Source organism: Haliotis rufescens, unplaced genomic scaffold (assembly GCF_023055435.1).
Source record: "Haliotis rufescens isolate VD_foot unplaced genomic scaffold, xgHalRufe1.0.p SCAF_92, whole genome shotgun sequence".
Taxonomy (NCBI): Eukaryota; Metazoa; Mollusca; class Gastropoda; order Lepetellida; family Haliotidae; genus Haliotis; species Haliotis rufescens.
This window is the reverse complement of record NW_025964386.1, coordinates 516,612-532,238: the sequence shown is the minus strand read 5'-3', so window position 1 is coordinate 532,238 and position 15,627 is coordinate 516,612. Positions and strand designations below refer to the sequence as shown.

Genomic DNA, 15,627 nt, shown 5'->3' with positions numbered 1-15,627 from the left:
GGAATTTCATAGGGCAAGAAATGTGGGAATGCATGTGCATTCAATTTGCACGGAACTCACTTGCATCAGGTTACCATGGCCATTGTCTTGATGCGTTTGGGCGATCGGTTTTATTGTCATCTGCTTTGTTTTTTTATTATAAAATTTCATTTTTCCGGACAAGGTAATGTTAAATTTTAGAAACTTTGACAAAAATTACCCAGATATTTAAATGACAACGTTTCATGCAATGTTACTTTGGGTGACGTTTCTTTTGCGGTTCAGTATATAACAGTTACACGCTCAGCCGTCAGCCATTGCTCACCTGGTGCACGTACCGTGGCGCCCAGCTTAAGCCCAAGTTTCTGTGCCGCAGTTGCCCTGGTACAACGACTATGTTATCATGGTAATATTTTCAACAAGGCAGCAGTAATGTACTCCACTTAGTTATCACTTGTATTCAAAATATGAGGTAATTAAATTTAAGAATATTCGGAATGAATTATTAAGTGAAGGTATTTTACTATACTGTAATGGTGAATTCATTGTACAAGAAGAATATTGTAAGATCATCGTTCATGTCCATATTTTAACTGAATTTATGAATGATGTAAGTTATGAATATGATTGACATTCACTGAGCACAAAGTTGTAAGTGACCATGGCGCTTATAATATGGTACCATAATGAGTCCACTCTTATATAAATCATTATCATTTCTTAACTATTAATTTCAATACCTAGTTAATTGCACATTATCGTGTCTTAACTAGTAACTATAAAATGAAAATAGATGTTGTTTGACTGTATGTCGTTGCCTCTGAGATCGTATATAATAAAAATTCCTGCATTCCTGCATTTCACCTGAGAACTTCTCTGTCTGTTTTTGAAGGCGTGGAGACCCCGGAGTAAATTCCCCACAACAATTCTAGGCATAAACGGTCCTTAAAAGAGACTGTTTCAATTAGTGATATGTCCTGCTGGTAGTTTACTCTTTTTCTCGTTGGACTGAAGGCTGTGCTATGAAGACTCAGGGTGCCACTGAGGTAGCCAAAATTCTTTTCAACCAGGTCATTACTCGCTGTGGGGCTCCCAAAACCTTTCTTTCTGATAGAGGTCGGCAGTTCACTTCGAAACTTGTCAATGCGATGTGTGAATTGTTGGACATCAAGCACCATCTGACGTCATCATATCATCCTGAAACCAATGGCATGTGTGAAAGACGTAATAGGACCATTGAGCAGGCACTCAGAGCTTATTGTGACTCTGATCAGTCCACTTCGGCAGACTTAATGCCATGCGTCATGATGTCAATGCGCAGTGCACCATGTGCTTACACTGGCCCCCTTCTATCTCCTTAAGTGACCATGGCGCTTATAATATGGTACCATAATGAGTCCACTCTTATATAACTCATTATCATTTCTTAACTAGTAATTTCATTGTCTAAATGCTTTACTAGTAAATTGCTCATTATCATGTCTTAACTATTAACTATAAAATGGAATACTTTGTTTGACAGTATGTTGTTGCCTCTGAGATCATATATAATACAGATTCCTGCATTTCACCTGAGAACATCTCTGTCTCTGTTTTTGAAGGCGTGGAGATCCCGGAGTTAATTCCCCACAATCCTAGGCATAAACGGTCCTTAAAACAGACTGTTTCAGTAACGTAAGAACAGCGAGAGTGTGAGTGAGTTGGGTTTCATGCCGATTGAACAGTATATCAGTTACATGTATATCAGGGCGTGTCAGCACCTATTTTGATGTTGGAGGAAGGCGGTCTTCAACCCTTACCATTTTGGTGAAACCCACATGCACGGGTATGGCTTTCACAAACCTAGAAACAGTCAACAAACAAATTCGGAATTGAGATTCACACTTGCGAAATGCTGCTGTTTCAGGGTGGGGTATGTGAATGATCCTAACCAATTTATCACCAGTTATGCGTGAGAGCTTGGTGATATTATCATTACTGACCAGAGTGGAATGCAAGCCAAAAATCAGATGAATCAATTGATGAGACAGATAACATACGTGTACACAATGATCAATCCTCGAAACTAAAGTGACTTTTCGCATGAGACGGGGACGAAGGTTGCCGTGAAAGATCAGAGCTGATGTGTAAAAACAAAAGACGTTAACTCAACGCTATAGAAGTAAGTTCTAATTTTCAACTTTGCCCTGTCTTTTATGAGGAACTATTTCAACACAAAATACAGAAAGTCTTCAATTAAATGTGTCGAAGTCACGTATACTGACCAGAGACTATCACCAGGCCAAGTCCAGACTGGTTATGTGATATACGACCGACTACATATTTTCTGCTTGGCTGATTTTCTAACTTGGCCTTCCATTCATGAAAGGTTGTTAAAGGTCCACAAAGGGTTACATCCGTGAACCTAAACGTGAGGGGCGTGGCGGTTTGCATGCGGCAAGGATGAGAGTAGGACATGTTCTCAAAACTACAAAGCCAATATAGTTTTCAAAATATTGAAAATTGTTTTAAAAGTAATTAACCGTTCTTAAATTAAAACATTATGATGAAGTCACGCTTTTGTTTTTGTAGTTGATTCTGAAGCATGAATTCATATAACTCTGAATGTACATTTTGGGATAGCAAAACTGACGCAAGAATAAGTCATGATGCAAAATGTTCGCAAAATTAGGGTTGATTCTCATGAATTCTCCATTACTGAATCTAGGCGTAAGAGGTGGGTGAGGTGAAATGAGTGAGTGAGTGAGTGAGATTTAAAGTCACATCGGCAATATTGCAGCCATATCGTGACGAAACAGTTATGTAATAATTATATTTAGATTCAATAAAAAGCTGTCAACGATGGACAGTATAAGATCTTAAGTATCCCAGTTTCGATTTTAAAACTAGCTGAGAATAGTTAAAAGAATACATTATCATTCAACAGTACAATATAAAAACGGGCTATAGTACTAGCAACCAAAGTTAGGCCACCATACTAGGGACCATGGGGACTTACGATACTTAAGCTACCTGCACGGTTCCCCAGCAGGATTTACACCATCCCTTCAGCTGCTGGTGATGATACGGATTTTAGCCATCAATTAAAAGAACAAACAAACTACGTTTTAAAATGTGGCATGAATAAAGGTACTTGAAGGATGTGGTCTTACATATCCTCTCAGGGGGACAATAATTTTACGCTACTTCAACCCCCTTTGGGGGTAAAGCCACTAACCATCCAAGTTACAAATTATACACTACCAATATTATAAAATATAACGATATACACATTTCAAAATTTATCAAGAAGTTCAACATCTTTTAAAAAACTAACGATTAATTGAGAACTTATTCTATTTAAAAAATCCTTAAGAGACGATGATTTGAAATAAATATCCCTTGTGATGGAAAAATCAACACAGTCAAGCAGGACATGCTTGACCGTGATTCTTTCATCACAACGGATACACAATGGAGGATCCTCACCTCTGAATGTTCGCCTTGCTTTAGCGTTTAACATTTTAAATTGAGTGCGCAAACCGTTCGAAACCGTCTGAGAACTGCTCACCTTCAAGCACGACGGCCATACTGCGGGCCGATTCTCAATTACACAGACGTCAACGTCAATTGTGGGCACAGACACACTTACGATGGACTCAGAGGAATTGGAATCAAGTCGTCTTCAGTGATGAATCCCGATTTAATTGTGGACCATCGGATGGAGGCGGAAATAACGTTCAGCCTTTTTCCTCGCCTTCCTAGCTTGTTTACAGTCATCGTTAAACCATGGTTTACGTATGTAGAAAAATTGCAGAGGACTTTGGAACACATTCTTCAGCTATTTTGGTAAGTTCATCAGAAAAGCATTGTATAGGGTCAGGAACGTCAGTAAAGCGATCAGGTGTTAGTTTGCCTGTACAGAGAATGTCATATAGAGGCCAGTTTGCTTTAGTAAAGTTCCATCGATATGATGGAGGAACATCTGATGGGGTAATAGGGTTTAATATGATTGGAAAGTGGTCACTTCCACTCAAATTCATTCAGCAGGTTGGAATTGGTAACAGACAAATCCAAAGAAGAGTATGTGCCTGTACCAGGATGTAAATATGTTTTTGAATTATTAAAAAGGCATAAAGTATTGTTGGAAATAAAATCTTCTAGGAGCTTGCCTATAATGCTTGTATGGGGATTTGACCTAGCTAGATGTATGTCTCCATGAATAGGAGATGATTCTGATTGTGATGTTTTTTTAGGATTCCACTAGTTCCGTCTGTGAAGCTGATGTTGTTCTTGTTTCGTTTGGAGATGATTGAGCCGTAGTGTCATTTAGAATCTGCTGATTACCAACCCAGGAGATGGTTGTTTGGCATCCTACAGATACTGTGGCTGCTGTGGCAGCGTAAGATTTAACTGAGGTATTTGGAGACTGTGACTGAACTATTTTTTAGCTTCAGGAAAAGATATATTGTTTGTGTGTTTGATTTTTAACACTTGTGATTGAAGAAGAAATGCTGGGCAGAGTTTAGCTGAGACCAAATGGCCCCCCTTGCAATTGGCACATTTTATGGCAGCTGTGCACTCAGTACTCTTATGTGACCCACTGCAGCGGGCACAGATTGTATTGAGAGTGAAGGTCTTATTACCGTGCCCAAAATGTTTACATTTGTAACATCGGAGTGGGTTTGGCACATTAATCTCCACTCCGATTTTAAAATATCCAGCTTTGATAGATGTTGGAATTTTAGAAAGGGAAAAAGTAAATATACTGAACCAAATTAATAACTTCACAATCCTAAAATTGTAACATTTTGACTAGTTATCATTGTGGGCCCTTATTGTGTATTTAAACAGTAATGGCCACGTATGGTCTTCAGATAACACCCGTTTTTGTGCAGGTGAATCGATCAAAATCATGTGCACAGCACTATAAGGGCAAAAGTGTTTTTTCACGTGCAACCTGTCACGTGGCCATAATACCGCACGTGTTTTCAGCCATACTTGTTAGCAGTCATTAACAAAAAAAGAAAAACACAAGAAAACAAAAGTCTTTACGGCCGCATGTTTGTCATGCCACGCCATTCAAATGTGCAACGTGAACGTGCCATCGGCATGTTGCAGACGGGAACGTCCGTAGCTGAAGTCGCAAGGACGATGGGTTGTAGTCGACGGACTGTTTATGATTTACAGAAGCGTCTACAGCAAACGGGTACCACCGTTGATCGGCCTCGGCCAGGTCGACCACGTGTGACGCCACATGCAGAGGATCGTCAGATTGTCTTACGTCACCTCCGTAACCGATTTTTGACGGCTACATCAACCAGAAATGAACTGTTTAGGGGTAGACTGAGTGCGCAAACCGTTCGAAACCGTCTGAGAACTGCTCACCTTCAAGCACGACGGCCATACTGCGGGCCGATTCTCAATTACACAGACGTCAACGTCAATTGTGGGCACAGACACACTTACGATGGACTCAGAGGAATTGGAATCAAGTCGTCTTCAGTGATGAATCCCGATTTAATCTTCGATTTACTGATGGTAGGGCGAGGGTGTGGAGGCGCCGTCATGAACGTTACGCCCAGTGTTGTGTACAGGAAGTTGACAGATTTCGAGGCGGAAGTGTCATGTTGTGGGGTGCTTTCTGTGGCAATGCACGTTCCAGGCTTCTTGTCATCCGTGGCAACCTCAACGCTGCTGCTCACCGCGACCAGGTACTGGCACCAGAACTTCTGCCTTTTATGGCAGCACATGGACCCGGTTTGATCTTCCAACACGACAATGCCAGACCCCACACAGCAATTTTGACAAGGAATTTCCTTCAGAATGCGGGAGTCAACGTCATGGACTGGCCGTCAAGGTCTCCCGACCTCAATCCCATCGAACACGTCTGGGATGCTCTTGGCAGAAGTCTGCGCACTCTCCAGAACCAACCACAGAATTTGCAAGATCTTGGCACCATTTTGCAGCAACAATGGCGTCGTCTTCCCAATCATGTGTTCACAAGCATCACAAGGTCCTTGCGGAGGCGTTGTGTGGCAGTTGTCAACGCACATGGTGGCCATACACGCTACTGAACTTGTGTGCCATCAGATTCTCGTACTTGGGACTTATGATTTAAACTGTTGATGTTATTACCGAATACCGTAGGTGCTTGGAACAAATTATGGTTAGCACCGTTAATTAAAATCCTTATTTGGACATTAATGATTAAAAATTACCTTCTCTGATACATTTGTCGGCTGTTTATCATATATGGGATTACTTTTAAAAATCTGAAGTTTTTAATTTCACTTAATTTGAGTATAGATAAGTGTGAGTCTTGATAATTTGGTCATTTTGTTTTCGTGTGAAACCTTTGACAGCTGTAACGCCTTGTTTTGTCAGTTCGCTCATGTCAGATAGATATCGGGCTCTGTCTCTTACAATTCCCCGACACGAGTTCAGCGTTCTGTGTGCCGAGACAGCAACCTCCACATTTGCCAATTGGCTGACTGATAGCAAGTTCAGAGGTTGCTGTTTCCTGGCACATTCCACAAGTATGAAGTCATTACGGAGGCGGGTAACATTTTCAACCATACCACAACAACCACTGATTGCCTTAGAAATAATATGCGGGTTCAATTTCAAAGGTTGATGATCAGAAGCCTCGATTACTATCAATCGAGCCCAGGAATCTAATTTGATATCAGTTTTGTCATCAGATGAGCTGGCATCTAGGTGTTTTCTTTTCGAACCATGTTTTCTTTTCGAACCAGATTGTTGTTTAGACATAATGAAAGGAAGTAGTTTTGTATCCCTGCTCCCCACCCACCATCGAGTGTCAGGCGTCAGACCGGGTAACAACAAGCACAATCTTTTAACGTTGTTTGGTATGACGCGGCCGGGTATCGTATTCCCGGACGCTCCAACACTTAGGCAGTTTATGACGTGAAAGTGAATATGGAGAAGTGAGAATCACTCAAGCCATATATGTTTTATTAAACTAATACGCATCATCATATGGAGCACTGGGGGTACAATTCTGCAGTGTTAAATGCAATCGTGTTAAATACATTTATTTGTGTTTTTATTTTAGAGCTGATAGTTTGACTATTTTAAATGAATCAGTAAGTTGTAAAAATACGGAAAAGGCCATTTGTAAATTAAGGACCATCATGGTCGCAAACAGTTTTATATATTAACAGTAATTACGTAATCATCCTTATCTAAAATCTGAATGCTTGCATAATCTTTATCCTTCCAGGGTCGCAACTTCACAAGACAGTATCACTGTCTGAGTAAAGATAGGATGAAAGTATCTTCTACGTAGATGTGAGTATTTTGTTTGGAATATGGCACTAATACGCATCTATAGAAAACATGTACTCAATTAAACTCTAACATTAGGATATACGCGTCCCTACAATGATTGAGTTGTGAAAGCAGATGACCCCAAATTCGTCACACCAATAAGACACTGATCGCGAGACCGTCATATGATATGGATACCTAAACATATTTAACAATTACACGTCCGGGATTAGCCGTGCAACGCATCCGACTGACGGCAAGATTGATTACCTTTCAGGTGTCAGTAACAGATTTCACCATCCCGTGGTTATTTCTTTGGCGTGGCAGTATTAAAGAACTGCACTGGATCAGTTACATTATTCCTAACTTCATCGTTGGATAGCAGTAACGTATGTACAGCGAGCGAGTAAGCTGGGTTTCATTCCCATTGAACAGTATTTCAGTTATATGTATATCTGGGCGTGTCAGTACTTATTTTAATGTGGGAGGATAGCAGGTCTCAGGCATTTATCATTTTGGTGACACCCACGGGCATGCGTATGGAGCTTTAAAGCCTCGAAACATTATCACAGCGAACGTATGTCTCTGGCACGCCTAACGGCTGCAACTTTGCACATGCGACTGGGCCACCAATACCCAACGTTAGCAGATGTATTTGTAATACATATCGTTCAAACAGAACAAGAAATATAACCTGGAAAACATAATTTCCTGCTGCTGTCTACTTTTGATACGGCTCTACCCAAAAGCAAGACTTAACTTCCGAAAACACAGTCACCTCTCAATGTTTAAAGTCAATTGGACAGGAGTGAAACTCGCAGGAAGGCGACTACCACCAGCATACTACGTTGTTACACCCGTAAAAAGTCGCAATCATGCGAATGAACCGCCCAGATGTATTTGTAATGAATAGCATTGAAACAGTACAGCCTCTCATAGCAATCCAGCAGGTCACTTCGCGTGACAAGTCTTACGATATCTATGTGAGATGCTATTGATACAAACAATTTAAAAAATCTTCTTCTTCGCTAATGTGTTTGATAGGTCGCCTTGTGTCTCATCAATTTCGGCTCACCTACCCCTCTTTGGTACTCGTGTGTGAGTAGGCGATATTATCTTTGGGGATTTTGAGTATTGATATGATTACTGTATTTTTATTGATATGATGAAATTTGTTTTTTGAGTTTTAGAAATTGATAGAATTTCTTTGGAAAATTAATTAATTAGTAAATGGTTTAATTGATTTACAGTAAGTTGTAGACAGAAGGATATTAATTTCAATTTCTTGTTTGGTTTCATATTCACAATATGTCTTTGATAAGTGATCCACCCTTGACTTGATATAACCAAAGCAGACTAACAGATAATGATAGTCGTCCTCCACATAGCATCACAAACAACATTATCTTATGTTTCGTGGGAAATTAGCGTTTCTCCCAGTTTCAACACACAGCTCATGAGAAAAACATCTAAACTGGACAAGCGACAAACTAAGTTTATTGACGGTCACACAGCTAAGATACAATCCTGTACCAAACTATACCTTGAATAGAGAATAAGGTAAAGATTCACTACCATTTTCCATGACTACATTTTGACAAAGGATACACTGGTACTCCCAAATAGAGCCAAAACCCAAGCTAAACAAGCTGAACAATTTTATGGCTTTTTGTGGATTTGGGATTCAATTTTCAATAGACATCTGCCGATTTTACTTGCTTCCCACTGGGCCTGTCATTTTGGGGCTATGGGGGCTTTGAATGTACTATTTTTCTCTAATTTGTTGAAGGTAATAGGCTGTATCTCCGTTTAGTTTAGAGCGTTTATCTCCGTTTAGTTTAGTGTCTGCTTTTTCATTTCCATGAATGTCTATGTGAGACGAGACCCAACATAGCTCCACCTGTTTGCCCTGATCAGATATGTTTTGTATATTCGTACAGAATATTATTGACTGTATTAGGTATAGAATGTGATGGCTTGTAGGTAAGGTGAAGTGGGGTTTAACATCGATCAAAGATTATTGCACTTATATAGCTAGGTATGGCTGCCTGTACTAATGCGGACTCTCTCTCTCTCTCGCACACACACACACACACACACACACACACACACACACACACACACTCTCTCTCTCTCTCTCTCTCTCTCTCTCTCTCTCTCTCTCTCTCTTTCTCTGTGGCTGTTTATAGTCCATTTTATGTTCCGTATAATGTAAGGAAGTTAGTTATTAATAAGTCTATCTGTTATGAGACTATGTTACTAAAAGCTTCTTTTTTACTACAAATGTACAGTCCCTTAAAGGTTTTTCACCTCATTTTCCAATTAACCATGAAACTGTAACTTGAAGCTCTTAAAGGAAAGCTCATGAGGTTATTTGTGTTTACTGAGTACATAAATCAAACGTGTGAGGGACCCAGCTCCCTTTGTCCTAAATGATTGATTCTTATAATAATTGACAATGATGCATAACATTTGTAATGGATCTGTAATGTGGGAAAAAAACATTACACTAGATACCTGATATCATAATATGCTGCAAGTTCTGTATATTCCCCGAAGATTTCAGCTCAAGGCCCATCAATTCATTTTATCTATCCTAAGTAAATGCATCATTCAGGCGCGCTCTTAAGGTGTGGATCATTGGTCTTAATATCAATCAGTGGATTTTGTTTGGGCAGATCATAGTAATTTTACAGACAGCAATAAATCACATTGCTGGGATATTGCAGAATGCAGCTTTAAACAACAGCGAAAGAGCACAACAGAAGCAAGGTCAGCTCGTTGTGCAGGTACATTCGCTCAGATATCTGAAGATATGACAATTAATAGATGTGTGTGCATGATATTAGGATATGACTTGTTGAAGTTTAATATGTAGAAAAGAGGAAAATTATCAGATTTAACATATTTCTATCTTATTCCACAGGCAGTCTGCTGGTCCAGTTGAAGGATTGGTGTCTGATTACGTTTCGCAAATACTTTCTTCCCCATATGTTCCCTTCCCTGAGTGCCCTTTGTGCTGTACTGATACTGTGCTGCCCATGCACAGATGCCCATGGTCGAAAAAGGCCGCCTAGGAACCCTTGTCCCTCCACATCTAGCTGCCAACAGAATGGTGAAGTTACTTGTCAAGGATGTGGACTCCCAACGTCTTTGGCGTGTCTTTATGGCAATAATGGTTGCGACCCCCATAATGTAAGTACGTGTACCCCAGTATGGGGAATAGCGACCCTCTTATTTTTGGCATAACCATCCTGAAAACAAATGTCAAGAAGAAAGATCTCACTCCCTAACAAATGCTGAAATGCTTACGTTTTCATTTTCTAGGGCTGTGGGGCTGAATGTATGAATGGGGGTATTAAACAGGCGAACGGGACCTGTGCTTGCAAACCAGGCTATAAGGGAGACATCTGTCAACATGACATCCGCAGTAAGTATTTTATTCGTTCACCATTTTAAATTCTCCAACAGAATGAGCTCATTTGCAAACAAATTTGCCTTTGATCCGATTGCACCTGCTTTTGAGTTAAAATGGATAGGGTAAACAAAACAATATCTTTATGAATATTTGCAATAACGTAAGCTATGTTTGCCATCAGGAACAATGATTCCAATGATTGCTGATCCTAAAGCCTTCAACAAATCTGAAATTGATTATTCCTACAGAATCTAGACGGATGTACTCTCTAATACAGATTATTCATACAAAAATCTCAACAAACTCTCAGATAAAGCTTGTTTGACAGATCTGAAATGTTTTGTAAATGTTCCTTGCATATGAAGATTAAATGTATTAAACGAATAAATCGTTAAAAACACAATTTTAGATTGAAGTATGTTTTAATGTATCTGTGAATGAAGATTCAGAGGGACAAAAAGCTATCCAGATGACAAGATGGGTCACATAAACTTTCCAATAATCAACTGTTCCTGTTTTAATTCGAGCAATATTTCAGCAGCTCCAGTGTTTTGTATTTACATTTCATAAATTGTGAACTACGAAGGTTTAAAGCACATCATACGACTCATGATCAAAAGTTGTTGGATCAGGGTTACACTAAGGCCCTTAGTAAGGCTTTCAAAACGTTTTATGGAAGAAATGTGGAGGGCATTTCCACATTTTACGCATCAGTGACAAAACGATCACCTATTTTGACCTGTAGTATATGTTGACGTATTTCTACAGTTGAACAGTTGCCTTTGCATGTGTTTGTGATTGGTGCCACCGTTGGGTTATGGTCACCGTTTTGCGCACACCTAGTATCATTACTAATTGATACTGGTTCATAAACAATTACTTATGAGAAAGTCGGAATTGTCAAAAAGTATATTTGTTTTCATACATGTTCCACGCACAATACTACCGATGTTTCAAAAGATGTCAGTACACAATTATTTTTCCAGCATGTCATGACATCTACAGTGTTGCACCGGACTCGGCTAGCGGCGAGTATACTTTCTGGACTAACAATGGCAGTACCATCAGAGTTTGGTGCCGCTTCCGCAGCAGTGACATCATCACCTACTTCTCCAAATCCGCTGTAGCCACATTGACAACCGAGAAGTTAAGTCTCCACTTCAACACTAAATCCAAAGTCAGCTTTGTTGCAAAGTGGACGGACATGACACAGTCCGAATCCACAATCTCTCAGCTTGATAGGTTTTCATTCCTACCTCTTGGCATCATGGCCAATGAATATACACTCTACACAAGCCCAAATAATCTGAATCTAGGTCCCTATTTATACCTGGGTTTTCATCCCCAAGTCCTCCTGTCGAATGGTTTCGTACACGGATACAACGCAAATGGAGTTGACAAGTCATTCAGTAATTGTGACGGAAACCCCAATGCCTATTTCACCTTCTATACGAATCCCAATCAGCGTTCGCCTACAAGGACAGGATGGGCGAACGCTTATCCTTTGACAGCTCACTGGAATTCGGGTGCCCAGATGTTAAGTACACCTGACCATCTCAACGACGACTACTTCTTCGACACGGAACTACACTTTGGGGGATGTGGTACTTACGCCATTTCTCCTAGTAATCCAAGTCTCGACGGCATAGGTCTCGGGGTCGTATATGGTCAGTATCATCTACTTTCATATAGCTTTAACTTTTATTCTACTTTAGATACGATTGTTAGATGGTTGATAAAGGTTTTATGTGACGTATATTTTCTTTATCATATGTGTTTTATTATTTTCCTTTTCTGTTAATATCTTTAATAAAATCCTTCACAGATTTCATTTGATTCAATATTGTCTTTCCATCAACAGTTCACAGCTAAATGTAAGAGCCAACCCTTGGCAATGGGAGGATACAACGTTGCCGTCAAATCCCCCAAGAAAGCAGGAAGAAGCGCCCTGATTATGCCTGTACAATAAAATCAATAAATAGTATGCATTCAAATCGTAATTTCTTACGGACATCTTTTTCTTACCTACCCTTTCTACCACTGAAACTGACTTGTGGTTAAAAATGGTAACTCATAGTAACGGTGATTCGTAAATAATCAAGTTTCGATCAGACAATCCAGTGATTGACATGATTATTGATCCAAGCAATTTGGATACGATGACATTATCAAAATGTGAACTATATTTCAATTACAAATACACAATTATTTGAATGTGAACATATTCAGAAGAAATATCAAGAGGAGCCTCCACACGTCTCCACATGTCTCCACATGTCCTCCACACGGTCTCCACATGTCTCCACACGTCTCCATATGTCATAAACAAGTCTTCACATAACGTCCACATCTCTCAACACGTCTCATTGTCCTCCACAAGTCTCAACACGTCTCAACCCGTCTCCACGAGTCTCCACATGTCCTCCACGTGTCTCAACGCGTCTCCACATGTCTCCACACGTCCCCATACGTCTACACGTGTCCCCCACATGTCTAAACATGTCCTTCACACGCCTCCACACGTCTCCACATGTCACCCACTCGTCTCCACATGTCCTCCACACGTCACCAAATGTCCTCCACACGTCACCAAATGTCCTCCACGGGTCTCCACATGTCCTCCACAGGTCTCCACATGTCCCCAACACGTCTCCACATATCATCCACACGTCTCCAATGTCCTCCACACGTCTCCGCATGTTCTCAACACGTCTCCACATGTCCTCCACACGTCTCAGCATGTTCTCAACACGTCTCCACATGTCTTCCACACGTCTCCAATGTCCTCCACACGTCTCCGCATGTTCTCAACACGTCTCCACATGTCTTCCACACGTCTCCGCATGTTCTCAACACGTCTCCACATGTCCTCCACACATCTCTACATGTCCTCCATATGTCCCCAAACGTATCCACATGTCTCAACATGCCTTCAACACGACTCCGAACGTCTCCACGTATCTTCTACACGTCTCCACACGTCTCAACAGGTCCACCACACGCCTCCGCATGTCCTCTTCACGTTACCACATGTCCTCCACACGTTTCCACGTGTCCCCCACACGTCTCCACGCGTCTCTACATGTCCTCCACACGTCTCTAAATGTCCTCCACATGTCTACACATGTATCGTAGGCAGTTTGGCAGGGTATAGGTTTTAACAGGGAGTTTATATATGCCTTATATTTTCCCTGAGTTAAATAAGTTAAATATATGTAGATAAATATTCACGGCGCTGCCCAATACAAATTATTACAGCAGCAGGGCTATTATTACAATGGCCAACAGCATGGAGTCATGTGCAGGTCAGTGGCCCCTAATAAGCGCTAGAGAATGGCCAGTTGGCCACTGAAGCTTGACATTGTAGATGAGGTGCGGGATACTGCAGGCTGACCAGAGAGGTATCGTATTCGATACGTGGCAGTTGGTCAGTGATTTCACTGGTTAAAATTAGAATTCTTTCTGTTGGCTTGAGCTTCAGACAGCGGCTAGGTAGGTTGGCTCTCTGACGCCTCGGATATGCTGCCTGGCCATGTCTGTCCCATTACCACAATCGTGATTATACAGATGCTGTAATTATTATATCACAAATAAAGTGTTGTGGACCCACGGATGGACTCCTGTGTTTGAAGAAGGACAGATATCCCAAACCTAACAGCCCGGGATACATGGTGGCGTCCAAGATCTCGGAACCTCTCGCTGATACAATGCAAGTCCATGGGAATACTCTTCATTCAGATCCAGCAACATCCCCCATCCGGGGTCCACTTCACAACTAACTTCAAGTCAACGTGACAACTCCAACCGTCAGCATTAGACGTCACTGTGAAATGTTGAGACAAGCTGAGCAGTGAGACACCCTCAACAATCAACTGTGTTGTACATAGTGTGCAGTGTGAGCAAAGACCCCACCTGTATTCTGTGTCAGTTACAAAAAATTGTCTCTGCCAACCAGTGAGACTAACCAACTAATATCCTGATCCAGCGACCAGGAGGCGAAAAACAAGTCACCACACCCAACACAGCCAACAACCAACAACTCTTTAATGTTGTTGTGTGGACCCAGTACACAGGAGAACGAAATATGAAGTAAATCTCACCAGTATTCCCACTGAACTCTCAACATTTTACGTTGAACCCTGTGTCAGTGACTTTGTGATTTTTCAGTGACTATAGTTATTGTTCTGTAATTTTTAGTTAATATTTCCACTGGGTAAGTGTTTATACAATTTGGTCATACTTGTTAAGTCTTTAAAGTTACAATGCCTCTGTTTTCATTCAAAACTACATGCTCTGATGATGAAACGCCCTCCAGTAAGTTTAGTTTTCTTTCGAGGATCCGCCGTAAACCTAAACAGGCAGATACCAAGACAACCCCATATATGGTCTCTGTATGGAGGGCATCATGTCTGTCATTACATCCCTCAAAGTTAAATGGACAGAATACACAAGGAGCGACACAACTCAACAAATTATTTCCAACCCTCCCCCAAAAAGGCTTTCCCTCATCAAACCATGCCCTCCCACTGGACTGCCCAACCCCTTTTCATGCCCCACCGCCAGTGTACGGCATTGCCTAAAAGTCGGGACGGGCCAATGTGTTATTGGCTAATTACTTAATTAAGTATTTCGGAGTAAATCACTTGAAAACCAGAAAGTGGAGCTGTGTGTAAGCGTCGCTGATCTAGGTAACATGTAAAAGAGCAATCGTTAAACGAAATAAGATTTGAAACGTATCAAATACTTCTAGCTATAGTGATACAAATTTCCACCTGTCGGCATAGCGTTTATATTTATAGGAACGTACTATATCTAAGTAAATACCACTTTATAATGTCACTGTTCATCGTATTTAAAGCAGACACGCTGGTTAAAGTCGTTCAAACATCTAATAATAGCACATGAGCTAAACCACCAAGTACAAAACCTAGTCAAAACAGCTAAAACAAGAAATTGGA

General features: G+C 40.8%; 1 protein-coding gene across 1 annotated transcript; it reads left to right on the top strand.

Annotated features, from left to right (window-relative positions):
* The first annotated feature begins 230 nt into the window (after window positions 1-230).
* On the top strand, window positions 231-12,663 carry LOC124135668. Its single transcript, XM_046501109.2, has 5 exons — window positions 231-385; window positions 10,178-10,446; window positions 10,579-10,681; window positions 11,656-12,336; window positions 12,531-12,663. The coding sequence occupies exons 2-5, from the start codon at window positions 10,243-10,245 to the stop codon at window positions 12,539-12,541; spliced, it is 999 nt and encodes a 332-aa protein (XP_046357065.2). The 5' UTR covers window positions 231-385; window positions 10,178-10,242; the 3' UTR covers window positions 12,542-12,663.
* The last annotated feature ends 2,964 nt before the right edge of the window (window positions 12,664-15,627 follow it).